Source organism: Neovison vison, chromosome 13, assembly GCF_020171115.1.
Source record: "Neovison vison isolate M4711 chromosome 13, ASM_NN_V1, whole genome shotgun sequence".
Lineage (NCBI taxonomy): Eukaryota > Metazoa > Chordata > Mammalia > Carnivora > Mustelidae > Neogale > Neogale vison.
The window spans coordinates 51,501,725-51,519,410 of NC_058103.1; the positions used below are offsets into that span (position 1 = coordinate 51,501,725).

General features: G+C 35.7%; 1 protein-coding gene and 1 pseudogene across 1 annotated transcript in view; both read left to right on the forward strand.

Annotated features, from left to right (window-relative positions):
- Window positions 1-17,686, forward strand: part of MDGA2 (MAM domain containing glycosylphosphatidylinositol anchor 2) — an 845,496-nt gene that overhangs the window by 426,239 nt on the left and 401,571 nt on the right. The window contains exon 3 of the mRNA XM_044231999.1: window positions 17,406-17,580. Coding sequence (XP_044087934.1) covers window positions 17,406-17,580 — 175 coding nt within the window. The remainder of the gene's footprint in view (window positions 1-17,405; window positions 17,581-17,686) is intronic.
- On the forward strand, window positions 14,025-14,240 carry LOC122894853 (annotated as a pseudogene).

Genomic DNA, 17,686 nt, shown 5'->3' on the forward strand with positions numbered 1-17,686 from the left:
GAGTGGCGAGTGAGGCCTGAAAGTGTGAAGGCCACCTTTATGTCTTTAAAATTAAGGACAGTACACTGATGGGAATTAAATATATTTCCTCACATTTGCTAGCTTGAAAACTAAGTTTGTTGGGGAGAGGGGTGAACAAATCTTCATTGTAGGCATTGTATTTTTGACCTACGTCATGCCATATTAACTTTGTCTTAAGTATTCTATTTCCGTTTTACCTAAAATACAGTTTAGCTTTTCATGTGCAGCTGATTCCAGATATTGTGAAATAAATCTTCATTTATGTCAGGATGTGACTAAGCATTCCTGAGTTTTTTTTGTGGAGATATTGGTGTTGACTTTATATGGGTAAATGAACTTGTAACATGATTTACTATCAAACAGCAAACGTTTATTTTTAAACTTCCTAAAATAATTTATAGAAATGCCAATACAATGATACTTTAAATATTGATGGTGGAGCTCTTTTATAATAGTGCTTGCCTTCCCTTGAAGACACACCAAAGTCTTCATGAATCATGCAGAGTAGCTTCTGTACACTCCACACAGCCCCCAGGATGGTTTCTGTTTAGCAGAATGTGACTTCTGACTGCTTATGCTCTGTTGCAGATGCCACCTTCTCCTTCAGTTACCAGCACCCGCCTATTCTCCTTCACTCCCCTCTCACTCATTAAAACTAGAGGATTGAAGACATCATTTAAGCTTGCAAATGGATAATACTTGGGCAGCCAAGAGTTTGTGTCAATATATTAATTCCCCTGGGTACTTAGATTCTATGGTGCTTATTAGGTCTATGAAATGTTGGCGTCTCTAGCAGATGCTACTTAGGTAATATTAAGGAGAAGAGAATTCATCTGATGGATAGAGAGGCCCCTGAGGAGATGTAGTGCTGCCACTAGGCCTGACTCGGACTGTGAACCTGATCGAGGGCAGGTGACAGAAGAGGAGTGTATCAGCCAGGGTTCAGCTGCAGGTAACAGATTCTGTTCTAGCTAGTTGAAACATAAATGAATTAGTCTAGATATTTAATTCCTTTCAAAACTAATTATAAGGGCTGCAGATGAAGGCCATTAAGCTGGACCTGTAGGAATGAATCGTAGAATAACACCATGGCGTCTGCCCACCAACAGCCCTGCTTCCTCTGTGGGAATCACAGTGTAGCTCCCCCAGCCATTAGCTTCGAGAGACACATACCTTAGTTATGATCAAGGGATTGAGATATCTACTCTGGAACTATTGACTGTTCCACAACCATGTCTACTGTGACTCACACCCGCAAAAATTGATTCTTTTGTGAGAGTGCTCTCTTCCCACTTAATTTGGTTTTCACAGTTTTTTATTGATAAAGCCCCAATTCTGTCCACAACCTTAGTGCAAGAGAATCTGTTCAGCTTTCTGTCCTCTGAAATGTAAGGACACATCCAAGTCAAAAGTTGGAAGAGGTGGTAGGAGACCAGTGAACTGTATCCCGTGGTCATATGGGACAGTCATATGGGGCAGTTTCCCACCCACCTATTCCCATACCCATTTGATTTTTATTATATTTGGATAAAAGTCAAAATATCTAACTTTCTATTGAAGACCTACCTTGAAGCTATTAAAATGTTGATGATTATATCCTATCAATTCCCTGTTATTTGTGGAAACCACTCTGTTTTAAGACAGGCTTCTCTGTAGACCTTTCTCTTTTAACTTTAAAATTCTTAATCTTTCCCCTTCTTTGTACAGCAAGCAGATTCAAGTTCCTTTTCTTATTTCTTTTCATGTCCCAGGAACATTCAGTCCCCCAAATCCAGATAATACTGTGCAGGGTGATTTTCTGCTTTGTTCTTCATCTCCATTTCAATTAGGAAATGTATTCTGGTAGAAATAAAAATATGTACAGAAAATGTTACAGTGGGTTGGTAAAGTCACATAATGTGTGCTCTCTTTGCTAAGAATTAGAGCAACTGTCTAGTTTCACATGTTCTTGGAGAAAAGATTCTCAATTTGACTGAACTAAAGCCACTGGAGCTGTTTTCTATTCATATATCAGAGTCAGACTAAAAACAGACTCTGCCTTCAGAAAGAGGGGAACCCCTGTCATAGGTCCTCCCAAGTATTAGCTGGGGGATCTTGGGCAAATCATTTTACTGTGTTCACTGTAAGTTTTCTCATCTGATATAGTTGGAAGGATTAAATAAGATACCTTAATTTGGCACAGTAAGCCCTTAAGAGATATTAGTTATTTTTAGTAGAAATAAAGAGTCATCCAGATGCTTGTTAAGATCCTGGGACTACCGTTTACTCATTGGATGGTCTTAGGAAAGTTAGTTAACATTTTTGAATCTCAGTTATCTGAATATTGAGGATAACTGTATTTACATGTAGGGTTGTTAGAAAGACAGTAATGTAGAAGTGCCTACTTACGGAACCCAAAGCAATATTACTTTCCATTTCTTCCCTTTCTAATCTTTATTCAAAATTGAAACAAGTTAAATTTAAATTCTTGAGATATTTAACCCCAACAATAATCTAGAGGGCTAAAATATTTCAGATGCGTCCAAGATTAACTGACCTGTGAATCCTGCAGTTAGGCCCTTGCATGAACATTTACAACAGTCCCTTCTCATAGGCATTATTTTTGATGCCTTGGTTTAGTTCTATGTGCCTTTTTGTTGATAACTTTAACCACCTAGCTGTTGATTGAGTTTAAGTTCCAAATAGGCACCTATGAGTAAAGGTCATTCACACTTCTGAATGTTGCAAGGTGTCCGTAAAATGTGTTCTTGTTCTTGTTCTTGTGTTTTCTGGAAGTTCCTCAAATATTTTAGGGGAAAAGTGTGAGGTAAGATTTTTCCCTAAAATTGAAAATGTACTCATAGGAATTGGAGGTGTTAATTTCTCTTTCCAGTTCCAGGTGCCAAGAAAAATGCAGAGGGACAGATAATTCACTCGAAAATATTTTCTTGAGCCGATTAAATGTAACTTTTTGGGGTATTTTAGATGAATTATTAGAAAACATGAAATCGAATCACACTGAATTTCTTATTTGGCAGAATTTATCTGTTAGGAGAATCTAGGATACCATAGTTACAAACATCGTGTCAAGTCTATATGCCAAAAGACATTTTCATTTTTCTATAAGTGTGTGGGTGTTTTTTTAATGCTTTAAATGGCAAAGTTCACTTGGTTATCTTATGAATAAATTTAGCTACTGCTTCAGTAGAGCGCTATCTTGGAGAGAGTAGAACAGAGCAATTTATTTTTTATTACACTTCGAATACTCTGCAGTGTCTGTAATACTGTTAATTTAGATTATATTTTATTATAAAAAATCATTGGGGAAATTACTGCTTCCCTTTGAACAAGACTGAGGATGATAGTGAAAAAACTTCTCATAAGAAGCCCATAAGGAAGAAGGTGGGAAGCTATTCAGTGGCAACAATTTAAAATAATCCTTAATTAGAAAATTTATGGTAAAATAAATATTATTAAGCATAAATGTGCTAAATTTAAATCAGAGAATACTTTTTTTTTTTTAATTTATCAGAGAGAAAGAGGGGGAGAGAGCAAGCACAGGCAGACAGAATGGCAGGCAGAGTCAGAGGGAGGAGCAGGTTCCCCACCGAGCAAGGAGCCCGATGTGGGACTCGATCCCAGGACGCTGGGATCATGACCTGAGCCGAAGGCAGCTGCCCAACCAACTGAGCCACCCAGGCGTCCCAAATCAGAGAATACTTTTAAAGTCCTAGAAGAAACAGAAAAACTTAACTACCTTAACTATTCACTTATTATAAAAAGCAAGTGTATTTGGAATATACTGTATGTCATTACAGCATCTCCCCCTTCATAAAAATGATGCATGGATGATTAAGTTATAAAGGCCCAGGTTAATGATTTTCTTATTTTCTTAACTGATAGTCTATTCTTTCTCTCATGAGTTGTCACTCAGATCTTTTCTATGCTTTAAATATGGCATTCCCAATGCATGCAGTTTATTTATCTAAGTACTTCTAGTTGTTTCTTCAAGGGTATTACTTTCATTATTTCACATTTGAAAGACAGAGATATTTTATTTATAGAGTCTGCAGATGTTACAGATGGATTTCTTATATTTTGCTTAATTTAATTTTTTTTCATGGCAGAATGTCTTTGGCTGCTAATTGCTGAATGCAGAAATAATAGCTTAAATGAGATAAGCATCAGTTCTGTCTAGAAGCTAAATCTAGATGTTGAGAATACTGAGATGGTAGGATGGTGTCAGGGTGTCATAGGGACCCATCCTTCACCCATGACTTCTCTCTGGGTGGTGGCCACCTATGGATCCACAGCTACCATATTGGAATCTGAGGAAAGATGGAAGAAAAGGGGAAAAAAAAAAATGGGCCTATGTTCTTTACTTTTAAGGAACTTTTTCAGAAGGCCCACACAACACTTCTGCCGCAAGGTATATAAGTATATGGAAGGATTTAACCTAGCAGACCTGAGAACACCATCCTCAGAAAGACATGCTTGCAAGGTTGGACCTTGCTTGGCATCTGGGAACTAGGATTTCCAGAAGGGTGCCACCATTCTCTGATTAGAGTGGCTTACTGTGCCTAAATTGTTATCCAAATTGTATGATGAATGCTCAACACCTGCTTTACTTTCAGAGTCTACATTTTGTTGTATGCTAGGCAGAGGTGCCTGGGTGAACTTCAGGAAAAACTGAGGCTCTAATGAACTTGTGGTAGACATTTCACATGTGTTGTCATAATTTAATCCTGGGGCAATTAAGCGCCTCCTGTGTGACTCCATGGAGAGAGGACTCTTAGAAACTTGTGCCTGTTTTTCTCTAAACTTGTCCCCTTCTATCTTTCCCCTTTGTTAATTTTGCTTTTTATCCTTTTACTGCAAGGTATCATAGTCATGACTGTGACCGTGTAATGAGTCTTGTAAGTCCCCTTTGAATCATCAAGGTTCATTGTGGTCTTGGGGACCCCAGACAAAATGAGAATTCAGTAAGTGATTATTTTGCAGTTTCTCCAGGCATAAACCATATTTTAAAGACTATCACAGATCTGGTATTTTTGAACTAAAGTTAATAATACGATTTTGTGTGGGTTTTTTTTTAAGATTTTATTTATTTATTTGACAGAGAGAGATCACAAGTAGGCAGAGAGGCAAGCAGAGAGAGAGAGGGAAGCAGGCTCCCTGCTGAGCAGAGAGCCCGATGTGGGGCTCGATCCCAGGACCCTGAGATCACGACCTGAGCTGAAGGCAGAGGCATAACCCACTGAGCCACCCAGGTGCACCACGATTTTGTGTTTTTATTCACATTCTCTTTTCATCAAGGTAACTACAAAGTTTGGGTCTGAATGGCTGGAAGGAGGAACTGAAGTCAGACAGGCTGGGAGGGCTGGTTTGGAGGGGAGAGCAAGAGCTCATTTTCGATATATTACAGTGTCGATGGAGGATAGATGGTGGGGCTAGGAGACTGGCCTGAGCTACTAACACCAGCTTAAGAGTTAGCGTCATGTACATGATACTTCAAGTGTTGGAGAAGATGGCCCAGAAGTGAGTACAAATAGAAAAAGACCATGTTTTAAGGTATGTAGCAATTCAGTGGTCAGGAACATAAGTAGGAACTGCTGGAAAAGCCCAAGAAGGAGTGGCCAGGGAGGAAGCAGCTAAACAAATCTCTTTCCATCCACCTTATGGAGAACTTGGAGAATATCTTATATTCTTTCCTATTTTTCCACAGCTTGTATGACATGTCATAATCCTTAAACATTTGGATGATGGTAAAAAATGAAGTCAAAACTTTACATTTCAATCATATTTGAGTATATATAGCAAAGTGTTCAGTATTATACCAGCTGTATATACTGCTGGTCCACTTTGTAGTCTCTGTGTATTCTAAAACTTGGGGGTGGTATTATGATAAACTGTTTCATAACTCATGTCATCTGATTTTTGTTGTTGTTGTTTAATTTTTATGTGGTTTTGCTCCAATATTGCTGGTTTTCTTAAAAAAATTTATCTTTATAAATTCTATTTTTTCATTGCTCATAGTTGATTTTTGTCCTGTTTAATATCACTAATTGCTTATTCAATAACAGCTCAAACACTAATTTGACACTAAAAAGGTATCATTTAATATTTTCCTCTAACTTCAGCCACCCATGTTCTAAAGAAAATCCTATGCTTATAAAGAGTAATGGGCAAAAATATTTAGATGAATTGATATAAATTCATTAAAATTATAGAATTTAAATAAAAATCCTTTTGTGATATTTCAAACTGAAAGTGGATGAGTAAACTCAACTTATATTTGAGTATATAATAAAAAATCAACATCTGAAACTTACTACACTGTTAAGTGCATTGTGGAGTGGGATTTTGTCTAATTTAAGTTTGCCTTGTCAGCAGAATTGGAGTGCTTGGGAATTCATTTAAGCAATAACAATTTTGTTAATGACTGTTTTGTCCCAGGCTCTGTGCTTTGGGCTGGAGACATCAACATCAAGAACAATGGTTTATAGTTTATTAAAGGCAAAAGAATTGTGTCTTAGATCTGGTTTTTTGGAAGCAGAGTTTAAGATAAGCCTTTCCTTGCAAGTGATTTATTAAGGAAATGGTCTTAGGGCTAACTGCTAATGGGGCAAGGAAGCTGGAAGGGAAAAGGAAAAAGGAGGGCAGAGGTGTGATTTTAGGAGATTAGGCTTGGCTGGATCCTGCCAAGGAACTCTGGAGGGCAAAATGTGCTTCTGAATCCATCCTAACTGGAGGTGGGTGTGCTGGGCTATCATATCTGCTCTTTTGTTTCATTGCTTAGAGCCACGGGGTGAAGGTAAACTGAAGCATTTCTAAGACTCTAAGAGCAGAGTGGCTTCATAGCCCGAGGACCTTCTTGAATTAAAACCAGAGAATCCTAGAGAGGCATAGATAGGAGCATAAAGGGGCTGTGAGAGCATCAGGCAGAATCAGTTATCTGTGACAAGATATAAATATCTAATTTCTTAGCTTGTGATGAGTACTTTTGTAGAGGGGATTGCAAGGTGCTATGGCCACAGACAACAGTTATAATAGAGCTTTATTGGAGAGGGAAGGCTCTCTAATAAAATGATTTTTGGATACTCAGAGGGAGTTCATGAAATTAATAAGAACAGGGCAAAGAACTCTCAGGTCAAAAGGAGCCCAGGGTACCAAGGCACAGAGCCACATGGTCCCAGAAGAGCTGAAGCTATAAAATGTGGGGAAAACATTTACCTACCTTTTAGAGCCTGTCATGGGATTAAAATCAGATGATGGAATATAAAAACATTTTGTGATTTTTTTTTTTTTTTTTTTAGTTTTTACTTTTAAGTAATGTGTACACCCAACATAGGGCTCAAACTATGACCCCAAGATCAAGAGTCACCTGCTCTACCAACTGAGTCAGTCAGGTGCCCCTGTAAATTTTAAAGAAGTAAAATTTTGTTACTGGTAGTTTGGAGTGCGTGGTTAATGTTTGGTTATGCTACAAAATAAAACCCTTCCTTGAAGCAGTCTACATTAATCCCCAGCTGTGTGTATTTATAAGTATGTGTTTGTTTGCACCAAGACATACTATGCTCTCTATCACCCTTGGTTTGAAATGATGCTTTTAGGCTCTATTGTGGTCTCCTAACTATGTTTAGGAACCCTGGCATTGTCAAGGGTTAGCACTGCATTTATTCAGTTTCTCTCACAGTTTAGTCACCTAGGAGTAAGTTGTTGAAGGTGTAAGTCCAAAGAAAAGCCACAGCCAAAAAGAGTATCAGAAAATCTAAGTTTTCCCTGCTTTAAGGCATACCTAGTTTTCAGAAGCACCCATGTCTTCATCCATGGCTTTCCCTCCATTCCCAGTGTGTTTACCATGATGATCCCCTCCCCACCATCCTATTCTCTGTGGGGAGAAGATCCCTCATTGATGTTCAGACTCCCCTTTCCTTATTGCTTCTCTGAGCATGTTTGTGATACTTACACTGAGAAATTCTTTCTTTTCTCACTCTGGACAGATATCAGTAACTCTAATGTATAGAAATCTTGTAAAAACATCTATTATATTGTTATTAGCAATAGTAGTAGTAGTCAGGTTGGTAGTAGTAGTGATCTCCAGTATTCTGAGCATACAGAAAAATGTGATGTTTTATGCATAGAGTATAGAGGTTTTCAGGTTATATTTTTGTTGCTTTGTCAGACAATTGTGGTTCTTTTTATAAAATTGAATTTAGAAGCAACTGTGACATTTTGCTCTAATTTATAGTAGACAGATATGACCTATTAAAAATTGAACCTGTATGATCTGGAGTCTGTGCCTCTCAGAATTCTATTTATTATATTTAGTAATTTAAAGAGAACTGTTTCCTCTGTAATTTTCCCTGATATTAATGTGAGATAAGAGGATAACCTTTATTTTCAAAACTGTAATGAACACTGTCTGCACATACTCACCTACCATAGATATATCCCTTTAGGATATAGCCCTTCAGGCTGATACCCTGTAACTAGTTGTTTAGCTCCCAAAGCAGGTCACCGATAATTATAGAAGATCAGATGATCTTTTTTCTTTAGAGTTTTTTTTTTTTTTCTTTTTGAGATTTACTTATTTATTTGAGAGGAAGAGAGAGAGAGACGGAGGGAGAAGCAGACTCCCTGCTAAGCAGAGAGCCCAATGTGGAACTTGATCCCAGGGCCCTGAAATTATGACCTGAGCTGAAGGCAGAAGCTTAACCAATTGAGCCACCCAGGGGCCCCTAGATAATCTTTATCTTACTTTTTCTTTGACTTTCTTTTATTGATGAGAGATCATCTGTCAGAATACAAATAAGGCTGGGACAAAGCTCAGATTTGTCTCTACAGATTGACAAGTATAAATGCCCTAACTCATTGACAGCTGAGAGAAAGTAGCTTCAGTTCACAAATCCTCATTCACTAGACATTAATTAAAGGGGGTGGGGGTTAAAATTTTTAGCATTGTCAGGACTAAGTCCTTATTGAGTTCATAACATCTATGTAATATACTTTTTAAAGTTTATACAGGTCTATCTTCAACCTGTGCTTCAGGTTCTTAACATTTTCTTGAGTTATCTCAGTTCACACTGATTTCAGACTACATAAAAGCAATTATGTTTCAGAAATAGCATTCATGGAAAAACAAAGTAGAAAATTCTTTGTTGGGAGTTGGATAACCCTAAGCTAACTGTTATGTTCTACAACCTGAAAGGGTCCCCAAATTGTTTGTTCAGATTAGGTAGACATTTCCTAAATTGTAGTAGCTTTCTTTTTCTATTCATTTTTTTTTTACAGAAACGATTGTGTAATATTATTGTAACAGGATTTAAATACCATCATACTTAATAACGCAACATATCTGAAAATTAGGCATGTTTTATTCCCACTGTGGCAGCAGCAGTAGTCTCAAATATTCTTCCTCTTTTCCAGAGTTATTGAATCATCAGATTTTTTAGCAGAGCATTGGGAGAGAGGTGCTGTGTGGGGTAGACTACACATTTCCCAGCCTTTCCTATAGCTTGGGATGGGATATATCTATATGGTATTAGCAGAAGTGTCATTGGGCAGCATCCTAGAAACTTTTGTAAAAGAGAGCTAGCATGGGGCGCCTGGGTGGCTCAGTGGGTTAAAGCCTCTGCCTTCGGCTCAGGTCATGATCCCAGGGTCCTGGGATCGAGCCCCACATCGGGCTCTCTGCTCTGCAGGGAGCTTGCTTCCTCTTCTCTCTCTCTGCCTGCCTCTCTGCCTACTTGTGATCTCTGTCAAATAAATAAATAAAATCTTAAAAAAAAAATAAAAAGAGAGAGCTAGCAGGCACTTCTTGTCCTTTTCTTCCTTCCTTCTGCTGGGAATGGGATGTGAAAACTCGATCTATAGCTATGATTTTGGACCTTGAGCTCAAGCAGCTCATGGGAGGGAGGGCTTCTAAAGAGTCTGAGTCCCAGAGAGAGCTATTAAATCTGCACCGGCCTGCCTCATTCCAGATTTCTTTTACATGATAGAATTTAACTTCTGTCATATATAAATCACTGTTAATTGGTCAGTCTTATGGCTGAACCTAATCCTCACCATCATATCCACCAACTTTTCAAGTTCAAACTCAAGTTCCATATTTTCATTCAACATATGTGTATTAGTGGTAGTACTATAGTACTAGTACTAATCTGTATAGATTATCTACTGAACTAATTGCTGAGGATGCAGAGTTGAATTATCCAGAAAGTCTTCCCGTAGTACTTCCTTTCTTATTGTTTCTCCAGTGACTTTCGGCACATCTGTGCTAGGCTAGCTCATGAGAATCTCTGGGAGAAGAAACTAAAAATGAAGATGAATTCATTCTCCTTGTATTGCTTAACAAGCAGTAGGTTAGAGTAGAGCCCAGCAACCTACATTAAATTAAAATAAATTAGATGAGTTCTTGTTTTACTTATTATTTATCTATTCATGCTTTCATTCCTTAATATAAAAGGTGCTTATAGTTTATATTTTCCTCTATGTACTCTGTTCACTGCATTCACAGATTTTACTGTGAGATGATTTCTGTTCATTGACTTCTAGATTGCTAGCAATTTTCCTTTTAATTTTCTCTTTGACAATGACAAGATTTCCATGTAGTAGTCATCTTTTGATAACTTATTTATAACTATACTCAATTAAGACTAAAGATGTCACCTGCACTCTTTGCTTTTTTAATTAAGATTTTTTTCAGCTTCCAACTACATGATTAATTTTTGTAAATATTTAATGGACATCAGAAAAAAATTCATCCTATGTATGAAAGATTTTTTAATATTTTATTAGTTATATCATACATGTTGATTATGTTTTTCAGTTCTTCCTTGTCTTTGTTATTTTTTAAGTTAATAGAAAAAATTGTATTATCTAGAACTGTCTAGTTTTCAGAGAGTTGTATTGGAATTTCCCACGGCCAACTCCATATTTCTCAAATTCCACTTCTAATTTTGTTTGTATTACATCTTTAGCTACTCTTTACTGTGTATCAATGAATGACAATACGCTTTTTAAAGTTTTTCCTTTTTTTTTTTTTTTTAAGATTTTATCTATTTATTTGAAAGAGAGAGCACAAGCAGTGAGGGGAAGGACAGAAGGAGAGGGAGGGACCCTGAGGTGGGGCTGGATCCCAGGACTCTGGGATCATGACCTGAGCCAAAGGCAGACACTTAAATAACTGAGGCATCCAGGCACCCTAAAGATTTTATTCATTTGAGAGAGAGAGTGAGAAAGAGAGCACAAGCCGGGGAAAGAGGAAGAAGGAGAAGCAGACTCCTCACCAAACAGGGAGCCGGATGTGGTGCTTGATCCCAGGACCCTGGGATTATGACCTGAGCTGAAGGCAGATGCTTAACCAGTTGATCCACCCAGGTGCCCCATGACAATATATTCTTGCCACCAGTTATGACTTTTAATGTTATAGAGGGTAATCGCCTTCTTTTCCAGTTAGTGCTTTAAAGTGTTAATTTGTTCTTATTAATTTAATCTTATAGTATATATTGGCACTCTTGATTGACTGGTTGATTTATTGATTTTAGTTTACATATTCTTGTTACCACTTTCCATGACCGTGTCCTTCTTTTACAGTCTTGGTTTCCACAGTCTTGGTTACCAATCTTTTATGGTCAGTTTATCTTCATGTGTATACACACACACACACACACACACACACACACTCATACTCATATATCCATATATATATGATATATATTATGCTATATATCAAAGTTTGTGTGTGTATGCGTGTGTGTGTGTATACTGATACATATATATCATATAAACTTGTTACCTTTAAATCTAGTCTAACAGATCCTTTTAATGGATAAATTCAGTCTGTTCATATTTAGTCTAGGACTGATGCAATTGTTTCCATCTTACCCTATGCTTTTTATTTACTTAGAATTATATATTTCTCTTTTCCTTTTGCTCTTTTTGCTCATGTTATCTAATTTCTATTCTCCCATTCAATTCCCCTTTTTCTCCTTTTCCCTACCATTAATAGGGTTGTGTATTTTTGTGTATTTTTCTGTTATTTTAGTCAGACATTTATGATTCTATTATTTGTAAACAAAATACTTATCCTCCATAATGGCATGCTCTTTCCCTTTCCAATTCTCCTAAAGTTTAAGACTTTAGTATAACTTATTTCTCTCCTCTCCTTTCCTTCCATCTCCATAAGTCATTAAGTTTTACCTCCCATTTGTGTCCTACACCCACCTCAAACTCCAAGATTTTGCTAAGATATTATAAATCCCCTTATCCTATGTTCTTTAGGCTTTAAGAAATTTTATTTGATACTTAAATTGTTTATTACCCAGAAAAAACGATACTTACCCATTAAATGGACATGGGTTAACCCACTCACTACCAGATGCTTTTCTTCATTTTGTCCAAAACCAAACCCTCAGATTCAGTTTATTCATTGGGTGATTATAGGATTGTCTCAAGTATTTTTGTTAGGTGGGATTATTAGAACTCTGAGGTTTTGCATGTTTTCATATCACTGAATATTTTTCGTTCACACTAGATGAATGAGATCTCGACTGTTCTAGACTGTTCCATACAGTGATAGAGACCCTTCCACCACCTTTTTTCTGTAAATTCTGATGCTCTTCCCCTGTTTTCAAGCCCTCTGCATTGGAAATGAGATTCCTGAGGACAAGCTGACCTTTTGTACCACCCCAGGCTTATCAGTTGGAGCTAAATTTGGCTGTTAGTTCCAGAAATTACCCCCCAAAAATGACAGAAACAAGTTAAATTTTATTTCTCTCCCATGTAGAAGCTCAGAGCTATAAATAGGTTAGGACAGGTAGATGCAACTCCATGATGTCAGACATTCAGATTTCTTCCATTTGATTGCTCCTCTGGGCCGCACTTTCATTTCAGATCAGCTCATCATCCAAGACAGGAGCCAGTGGAATGTGCAGAAATTAGCAAAATGCAGGGCTGCTTCCCTAGGAGGACATTTCTGCTCAAAACACACTGGCAAGAAAGTAGATGTAGATATCTGGGAAATGTTGTTTTTGTCCTGGGCAGTCGTGTGCCTGATTAATAATTAGGGGTTCAATTACTATGGAAGAAGGAGAGGCAGCATTAGGAAGGGAGCAGGCTCTGACAAATTATGACAGTTTATTCCTTCTAACTGGAAGCTTACAGACTTTGAAGTCACAGCTTTAATGAAAGTCTATCTGGAGGCTTCTTTTCTCATCAGTGAGGTGGACAATGTGGTCAGCCCTCTCAATGAGTAGACATGTCTTTCTATGGCTTAATAATATTTCCTTTTAGTATTTAGTTTTTTAAAGGTTTGAAAAAGGAAAAAAAAATGTCATGTGGTTATTTTTGTTTTTCTCTATTTCTTTTTAGTTTCCTGTATTTCAATACTGAATTATATTTCTTAAAAAAAAAACCTTATGATAAACAGTATTTGTTTATGGTAAAATAAATTGTGTAAGTAAGAATTTTAAATAAAATTTTTATAAAAGAATACATTTTCACTATCTTCTTTTTTTCCAATCCCATTCATAGTTAATCAATGTTAAGTTTTGTGTGGTTTTTTTTTTTGTGTAATTCTAACATAGTACATATGGACACACACACACACACACACATACTCTTTCTATACAGATGGGAATATTTTCTTCTCTTCCTTTTTTCATTTAATAATATATTTTGTATTTTGGTTCTTTTAATGGCTACATTCAATTTAATTTTAGAATCAGTTAATGTGTAACTACTTACTTTCATTTGATATTTATATTGTTCTCATTGTTAAACTATTATACATTCATTTGCTGCATTCTTCTGCAAATGATAGTAAGGTAAACATTAACCAGATAATTGCTAAGTGAAAGTGTGAATGTGTTTCCATTTTTTTGGACAAAGTTTTCTTTTAGAAAGGGAGCTTCTACCAATTTATCCTTCCAGTCCTGCTATGAAATCTCAACAATACAGGTAGTTTCAGTATTTGTGACTATTGCACCAAGAATTTATTTCGATGTGAAGGGTGGTTTTGAAGCTTTGCACAGTGGCAGTATTGTAGCCAATGAGTTTTATCCGAGGCACGATTATTGCTAATTGAAGGGTGGGTTGGAGAGTCTACTATCTTTTATTATTATTATGTATATAGAGTCAGTGGCCCCAACACCACTGATTAAACACTAAATGGCTAGAGATAGATACAGACATAGGTATGGCCGTTTCCTGTATTCTTAACAATCAGTGTTACTTGAATTGTGTCTGCTGGATCTCTAATGGGACCTTGTGATCTTTATAGGAAGCTTATGAAGAAAACATTTTTTTTTTCACTCTTGCATTTGCAGTGATCGTGCAAAGCACTGGTGGATAAAACAGGCAACACCTTAGCACAAAACAAAGCTGTGGCACCGAATTGTACTCTTCCCTACTTTCTTCACTAACTTGCTCTCACAGTGTAAAACAAACAGAAACAATATCATTAAGAATATCTTTAATAAATCAGTATAAATCATCATTTGAACATCTTCACACTTGAGTACTCTATTTTTAATATTTCATGGGTCAAGAAGAAGAAGTCCTGTAAAGCATTTCTGCTACTTCCTTTGAGTTTGTCTCAAGGTAAAGGACTTGTGTGATTGAGTTTTGTAATGAAATTGCCACTGTTTTAAGTAGAGCATAAAAGGATGACTATTTCACAAATTATGGTTATTCAGACTTGGGTATTTGGCAAACGTTTTCTTAAAAATCAATGAAGTGAATGTGCATTTCCAAAGAAAACACCTTAGCCATATTTGTTGCTAAAGATATAATTCAGTTTTAAGAGAAAAATTAGAATTTTGCAAAATCTTTCCACATAAGTGTGATGGCTTCCCAAAATGTAAAGACTCTTCTGAAGAGATCAGCAGTGAGATTCATAAATTTGCTCTTCTTTTAGTATTACGTGATGAAACCTGTGAATATTTGGAAGATCTGCATAACTCAGTGAATTCATATTTTCAAATGACTAATGCATAATGTTACAAAATCATGTATGAGTAAAAGATCATTCAAAGTGCAAGATAAACCAGTGAATTTTAATGTTACAGGATACAGAAAGTTCACTGATATGGTTTTAGAGTTTACTTTACAGACAAACATTAGGAAACTATCATTGAGAAGTTTTAGTGTAGTATCAAAGAAGGACTATCCATGTTCATGTGAAAAAGCTATTGTAATACTCCTCCCTTTCCAAAGGGAGGTCATATTTTCTTCATATATTTGAAACAAAGCAATTTGTTGCAACAGATTGCATGTAGAAGATGATCTAATTATCTAGTTAGCTCTTTTTCACTAAACCAGATATGAAAGAGATTTGCAGAACTATAAAACAATTCCGTTCTTTTTACTCAGTTACTTTTTGTTTTGGAAAATAGTTTTCTGACTAAAAATCTTCCTTGTGTTAAGATGTCATCGATTTATGAATATAATTTTAAATCAGTTAATAATACATAGTTTAACATTGCCTCAGCTTCAATTTCTAATACAATAATTGTGAATGGATATAATCATTTTAAATAAATGGAAATTATTTAGGATCCCTTATAATTTTTGAATATAAAGGCATTTGAAGACCAACAATGTGGATAACTGCTGGTTTTCATCATAGTTTTTTCTCTCCCTGTTTTTCTCTTTGTTTCTGCCTCTGTCTTCTCTGTGTTTCTGTCTCACACACACACACACACACACACACACACACTCTTGCTTTCTCTGTCCCCTATTTCTGAATGATTTCTAGTACTGTACCAGTATAACCCTAATTAATCACTGCAGCTTAATAACATTTTTAGTATCTGGAAGGGCTAGGCCATTTCCAGAATTGTTTTTATCTTGAACTTCCTTTTTATTATCTGAAATATATATTATTTTAAAATCAATTTTATATTATATGATTGTATATTATATTATAATAGTCAAAAAACTTGGTATCTTAATTGGAATTGTGTTTTATTTATCTCAGATTATATCCTAGAAATAACAATTATTGTAGAATTATCATCTGTTTAAAGAAGAACAAAAAACCAGTGCCTTTGTTACATGTTGTCTTTTTATGAGCATATTAGTAACTAGCTTATAAATTGCTTGAAGTCAGGAGTCTTGCCATTTATTTTTGTGTGTATTCCATACACACAGAAGATGTTGAATAAATATTTATTTTTATGAATTACCCAGTTTTTATAAATAAGTAAAATTTTCATTTCATTCACAATTAAGGACAGACATGATTATATTCATACTGATGTTTTAATGATTGGAGAACTTTTAAAAGATACTTTTTATGTCATTTGATTATAGATCAAACATTACGTGAAAATAGCATAGATAATGGCAGTATTATAGGATTTCATCTTTGAAGACTCAGTCTTTAGATGCATTTCTCAATGTTTCTTCTTATATATCTGACCAAGGATGTCTATCAACCATTTATCAACCTAAAAATAACAAATAAAAATAAATATCTTATCCAGGAGGGACAAGGAGAGAAGTAAAACTAAATCCTCTTTACTTACCACTTTGTATCACTTTATAGTACCATTATGTGGCTTTCGTTCAGGTTTTATAAACTAAGATACATAAAATTGGAGTTGAATGCCAGTCTTTATTGCTAGCCAAAACTAAGTCTGTTGTACACAGCTGTGTTTAAGAGAATGTTATTGTTTATAATGAAATGTTTTAGATATTCAAAGTGTTTTGGCAGTTAAATAGAAATTCTCTCTTTGGAAAAGTTTACACATTTTTTGAAAATAATTATTGATATAAAGTGAATACTAATTATCTGAACAGACAAGTCATTTGTAGACTTATTAGACCAAAGCCATTTTAAAAAAAAAAAACCACTTGTAACAGCCAGGTATATATAATTATACATAATCTCAATAAGCCATTAGACTAATCTGCTCAAATTATCCAAATCAAGTAGGAAATTTAAAATAGAATAACATAACATGTCTGAAAAGTCATTAAGAATCTACTTAATAAAAAGTATCTAAAAGTATCTACTAAATAAAAAGTATCTTAGGAGGGTTTGAAAAATAGAAAAATTTAAATTCTCAACAAAAAGAGAAACTAATCCATATTTCCAACATATTACATGTGTTTAATTCCAATTCCCTTTATGTTATATTTATATTGCCCCCCACACTGATTCAGCTATTCATGAATTCCTTGCAATTGAATTAGAGTTACATACGCTATACAACAGTGACCTTGCAGTCAAATTTTTAAAATTCAATTGTGCATACAAATTTAAAATTTTTTCCAATAACTTGCCAGGAATGGCATATAGCATCTCCGAAAGCAGACTCTTCGAATGAGTAATGGCTATTTGATTTTTCTTTGAGAAAACCAACCTAAAGTAACAATCTCTGTTGATGCTTGCTCAGATCAGGTGGACCAAAACAGCAGGAAGTGCCTCTGACAGATTTCAAGACTCAAGTGTCTTCAATGAGACTTTGAGGATTACAAATATTCAGCGTCACCAAGGAGGCCGGTATTACTGTAAAGCAGAGAATGGCTTGGGGTCCCCAGCGATAAAGTCAATCAGAGTGGATGTATACTGTAAGTAACTTTCCCAGAAAACTATAATTAAGTCTACTATGGCTTTCTGTCCTACAGCTTGAGATCCATTTTTTCTATCTATTGAGAAAACCTATGATTTATTCCA